The 6,000-nt window shown below is 33.2% G+C and overlaps 1 protein-coding gene across 3 annotated transcripts in view; it reads left to right on the plus strand.

Moving 5' to 3' along the window:
- SHOC2 (SHOC2 leucine rich repeat scaffold protein) overlaps positions 1 to 5,621 on the plus strand; it is a 96,187-nt gene extending 90,566 nt beyond the window's left edge. For all 3 annotated transcript variants that reach the window (XM_055424668.2, XM_055424669.2, XM_055424670.2), the window contains exons 7-9: positions 1,092 to 1,229; positions 1,763 to 1,880; positions 3,517 to 5,621. In XM_055424668.2, coding sequence (XP_055280643.1) covers positions 1,092 to 1,229; positions 1,763 to 1,880; positions 3,517 to 3,725 — 465 coding nt within the window. In that variant the 3' untranslated portion in view covers positions 3,726 to 5,621. The remainder of the gene's footprint in view (positions 1 to 1,091; positions 1,230 to 1,762; positions 1,881 to 3,516) is intronic.
- Positions 5,622 to 6,000: the final 379 nt, after the last annotated feature.

Consider the following 6,000-nt stretch of genomic DNA (forward strand, 5'->3'; position numbering starts at 1 on the left):
CCCATGGACTGTAGCCTGGCAGGTTCCTCCATCCATGGGATTTTCTAGGCAAGAATATTGGAGTGGGTTGCCATTTCCTTCTCCACATAGAATTGTAATTAGGACTAAATGCAATAATGCACATTTTTCATTTAGTATGTGGCGTTAGTGGTAAAGAATCCATCTGCCAGTGCAAGAGACATAGGGGACACGGGTTTGATCCCTGGATTGGGAAGATCCCCTGGAGGAGGGCATGGCAACCCATTCCAGTATTTTTGCCTGGAGACTCCCATGGACAAAGGAGCTTCAGGGGATGCAGTCCAGTGGGTCACAAAGAGTCTGATATAACTGAAGCAACTTAGCATGCAAGCATGCATGCAAATAGTAGTAAACTCAGTGATAGCTACTAATGTCATTTTCTTGGTCTTATTGAATATGTTTACTTCATTGTGTGTAGTATAACTTTGGAAGAAATAAGTGGGCCTAAAAATTTAGCTAGAACCTTACATAGATCTTTCCATTTAGTGCTCTTCTCACTATCCCCATACTCAGTATTGTATCCCTACCTAACCCCCCTCCACTGTAACTTCTCTGAGAATGAAGACTTGTATCTTCTTCAACCTTTTTTCCCTTCCTTATTCAAGATACTGCAGGATGCCCTGCAATGTAATAAATTTACTACAAATAATAACTAGTGTATTGATACAGGCAGTTTAGAAGTCAGTTGTTATCTACCTTAAATAATGGCTTGCTTGTAAGGAGTTTTGAATAAATAATTGGTTTCCTATTAGATAGGTATTTGTAACTATTCAGTATCAAAATACCATTACCTGTATGAATCTTAGTGCATGTAGTTAATAATTTTTGTATTTTTTGTAATTTAAATTCTTTCCTTTTGCTTTTATTGGTTTTGACTTAATCAGACTATTTTGTTTCCAGTAACTGGTAATTTTTTTTTTTTAGAATAGTAAGTTTAATGGCTTGTTATATAATTAGACATTACTCTTAATATTCACTGTTTAGAAAATTAACATTGCTTAATTTTAAGGCACACGATGATAGTATATTTCTGTTTTGTGAGTTGTCAAACATTATCAATAATTTCTCTTTAGGTTCTAATATTATCAAACAATCTTCTAAAGAAGCTTCCTCATGGCCTTGGAAATCTTAGGAAGTTAAGAGAATTGGATCTAGAGGAGAACAAATTGGAATCCTTGCCCAATGAAATTGCTTATCTTAAGGATTTGCAGGTAGAACATTCTGATGATTTTATAGGTATATAATTAAAGTTTTGGGGATGCATTCCAAATCGTACATTTTTTTATTCTCGGACCAAATAGATTTTCCTAGTAAAGCTGAATTTTATGTTCATGTAAGCTAGCTGCTTTTGTCTTCCTAACAAATGATAGTGTTTGAAAGAAAAACTTATTTAGTGATTTTTATATAATATGTGGCTCAGACGGTAAAGAATCTGCCTACCATTCAGGAGACCCAGGTTCAATATCTGGGTTGGGAAGATCCTCTGGAGAAGGGAATACAACCCACTCCAGTATTCTTGCCTGGAGAATCCCATGGACAGAGAATCCTGGAGGGCTACAGTCTGTGGGGTCGCAGAGAGTCAGACACGACTGAGGGACTAATTTTACACTACTACTATATAATATTAGTCAATTTAATTTCCCTGTAAATTTATCTTGCTGGTTTAGTAGATGTAGTTTTAAAAAATTTACATCAGTTTTAGGAAACATACATGTAACCATCTTTTATTTTGTTAACCTTTTAGAAATTAGTCTTGACAAACAACCAACTGACCACTCTTCCCAGAGGCATTGGTCACCTTACCAATCTTACACATCTAGGCCTTGGAGAGAACCTACTTACTCATCTTCCTGAGGAAATTGGTATGAACCCTTTGGATATTTGACTCTGTACTAATAACATGCTTTTATTAGTTACTAGAACATGTGTTCAAGCAGTGTTTCAGGTAAATATAATAAATCTACTATTTTTGTCAACTTACTCAAATTACATCAAGCCAAAGATTTTTTTTTTATAGAGCACTAGTGGTAGTAGTTGGAGAAGGAAATGGCAACCCACTCCAGTGTTCTTGCCTGGAGAATCCCAGGGACGGTGGAGCATGGTCAGCTGCCATCTATGGGGTCGCACAGAGTCGGACACGACTGAAGCAACTTAGCAGCAGCAGTAGCAGCCGTAGTAGTAGTTGGTTAGTTTTTATTATGTTTCCTCATGGGGAATTGAGTTTAACATAATATTTAAGAATCTTTTAGCATACTTGTATTTCAGTAGATTTAACGTTAATTTGGAGGAGTTCTTTTTCTTCCAAAAATAAAAATTACACAAGCTTGAATAAATTAGTTTCTTCTGACCAAAGAACTTTCCCTTGTGAGGTTTTAGGATTGACATTAATATTTGATTAATGTTAATTTTTGACAGTTACTTTAGAATTTTCCAAGTGTTTTCATATCCATTATTTCATACTGTCAATATGAACACCTTGAATTTTACGCAGTGCAAGTTGCTTCATGTTACAGTGATTTTTAATCAGTTACAGTCACATAGTACTAAAATTAGTAATCCCATTTGTTTTTCTCTCATCTATACCATGCTGTTTCAGAGGCACTATAGATTAGTGGTTAAGAGTGGTTTTGGAGTACAATAGACAATTCAAAATCTGGCTCTACTGCTTCTGGGTTGTGGCATTGAAGAACCTCCTTAAGCTTCAAGTTCCTATCTATAAAATATGGATTCTAATAACTTTCCATAAGGTTGCTCTGAATAATACATAAAATCTTAAATGTAAACAAATCCAATATCTAGTAACTTTTTAAATTAGTTTTATTACATACCACTATCAAATATTACAGATTTTGAAATTTAAAAATTGGAAACACATAAAGCAACTTTATATACTTACTTCTAGTGTGTTTATCCAGCTGGCCATATGCAATTGCTTGAGACTGTTTGCCTAGAAAGTATGAGTATCCTAAGATGGTCTAAGGAAAAATTTTAAAGATTACATAAATTGACTTTTGCCTTACTGGCAAATATATAATAACTCTTAGCAAAAGATTTATACAAAGTAACAAAACCTTTCACTTGAGAAATTTATTGCTAAGAGAGATTATCACATTTTCTTCAACATGAAAGTAATTATAGGTACTTACTATGTAAGTTGATTATATAACTTTTGGAATTAAAAAAAAAATACACATGAATGCCAGGCTATCCCGAACAGAGTCTCTGGAGATATATATTTTTTCAAAGAAACTGAGCTTGAAAACCAAACATAAAGGAAGAGATTTTTATTGGTATATCATGTGACCTGGACATCACTTTAAAAAAATCTCCCTTGTTTGAATAAGCAGGAAAGTTTGAGATCCATAGTCGTAGAGAGTTTTAAAACTAAGAGAAGAGAGTAAAAGGCACTGTGTGTATGCATGATACCCAGGATAAGGATCATGCTCAGTTGAGCTTTTTAAATGATAACTATTTTTTTTAAATTATTTTTTATAACAGGTACACTGGAGAATCTAGAAGAACTGTATTTGAATGACAACCCCAACCTGCATAGCCTTCCCTTTGAGCTGGCTCTTTGCAGCAAGCTTTCAATCATGAGTATTGAGAACTGTCCACTCAGCCATCTTCCACCTCAGATTGTTGCTGGGGGTCCTTCTTTCATCATTCAGTTCCTAAAGATGCAGGGTCCATATCGTGCCATGGTCTGATACAAATCTGCTGGTCCCACACACTGTTCAAAAATAGACTGCCATTAATGTTTCATATCTATATCTGTATCTATTTATGTAGATATTGATATATTTGGCAGGTTTATAAAGACTATGTTTATGTGTTTCTGCTAATAGAGGAATCATAGCCATTTAGATTTTTTTAAATTCTGTACAAAAAGCTTATATAAGTTTTCTTTGCTGAACTTGATGGATGTTTTTCTGTTGTGTAATAATGATATGCCAGTTTGCTTAAAACATTTGCCAACAAATTATGAAATTATTAAATTTAAGGGCCAGAGGTAGTATAGTTAGATATACTTTTTCTTAGCAAAAATTCTGGGCAAGCAATTTTGTTGCAACTTTTCATATATATTTCCCCCTTACCAATTGTCAGATCTTTATAGTATTATAGGCCCTGAAGGTAGAATTTTTCTTTTAACTTATTTTGAAATTTGAGATTTGAATTTTATATATTGTTTACAGTCAGAGTAAATCACTGGATTTTATTTTATTTTTTTGGTTTTGATTTGCTCTGTTTTGATCAGCAAAATCTTGTTTATATCCTCTGCTAAAGAATTTGCATTAGCTGATTTAAATATTAAAAGATATCTGCTTGTTGAAACAACTGGCAAAGTGAAAAGATACAGTCAAAAATTTTTGAATTCCTTTAATTGTGTTTCTCTGATCAATTGTGAAGCAAAATATCTGAAATAAGTCTTTGGGTTCGGGGAAAGTATTGATGCCTTTTCTAGTATAAATATCTTTTCTGAAGTTTGGGGGAACAGAAACTTGTAGTGCAAAGGAGTTTTCATTCCTGAAAGTTGCAGATCCACAGAAACTTAACAGAATAATTTGGCAAAAAAAAGAAAAAGATACACATAAACACATTCTATATATGTATATACAATGCTATATAGATATGTATTTATTATATCATAAACTACGATAGGTAACTTTAAGGATTTCTCCCTAGCCTTGTCCATTGAAATGAATGTTTTTCTTTGAACACTGCAATATATGTATGTTTCAAGGTTATTTAACAGTGTACTATGGTTTTATATCTTGACTTGCCTTGTACATCTTTCAGTTCTGGAATCTGCGTCTAAGCACAATATCTTCACACTGTGCTATATTGCTGCTGAATTAAATGCACTTTTCCCCACAAATGGGGCACTGGCTTCAAACAATTCAGTTCAGTACCATTGATTTCAATCTCATCTTTCTTTTTTTGGTAGTTGTTAATACAGTTACAGAAAAGAGCACATTGCATAAAAGTCATTGATAGTTCAGTGAAAGTTCTGTGAGATATGCATGTGCTATTTGGTGTATTTTCTTTTGCTTTACTGCTTTTAAGGCTAGCAGTATTGTAAATGTGTGCCCCTTATTACAGTACTCTTACTTTTGATAGTGTTGGTCTAAGTCAATTACTGAAGAGACTCACAGAGCAAGTGCATTCTAGATACGTCATCCTAAAAATCACTTCCCATATAATGAATAACTATTATGTATAATTACATGTTGCTGCTTGGTTTTCTTTTTTTTTTTTCTATTTAGATGGGCATTGTAATTTAAATAAAACCATTTTTGAAGTGAGGTTATAACATTAAGATGGAAATTTGGAATGTTGTTTTGCTTTTCCTGGCACTCAAAATCAGGACTAAGTTTGAAGTTGAACCTATAGTCGTAATTGGCAATTTTTTAAGGAGCAACTAAGAAATGGAAGGCAGGTAAAGATATAAAACCGTAGAATGCTTAAATGTGCTGTAAAACTATTGTAGATGTCACTGGATTTTACCAGGTAATATCCTTTCTTCTTTTTTTTTCCATCTACTGTGGCTTTTCAGTTAAAATTGTGTTTATAAAAGGAATTTGTTTATTACAGCTCTACCTGAAGCTTGTGTGTATGTGTGGTTTTTAAAAATCTTATATCAAGGTGTGTTTATATCTTAAGATAATGGAACTTGAACTTTAAAGGCAGTAACCTAATGTCTCTTTTTTTTAAAATGAGTATTGTTTCTTAAAAATGAAAATAGATAGTTTTTGAAATATTTTTGTTCCCCTACATTCATTTATGTTAGTTTATAATAGAAATGCAAGGTGATCACAACCCTACATGTCGAAGTTACAGACAAACCATCTATAGCTGAGGAATTACAATTTTTTTAAGGTGCATAAAATATGTCACATGTATGGCTGTCACCTTGGAGAGCTTGTGGATTTCATTACTTCTAATATGAAGCTAAAATGGACTCTTAATTTCCCAATTATCCTT

The sequence above is a fragment of the Moschus berezovskii genome, chromosome 12 (assembly GCF_049115385.1).
Source record: "Moschus berezovskii isolate FMDL1 chromosome 12, NW_MosBer_1.0, whole genome shotgun sequence".
Classification (NCBI taxonomy): Eukaryota; Metazoa; Chordata; class Mammalia; order Artiodactyla; family Moschidae; genus Moschus; species Moschus berezovskii.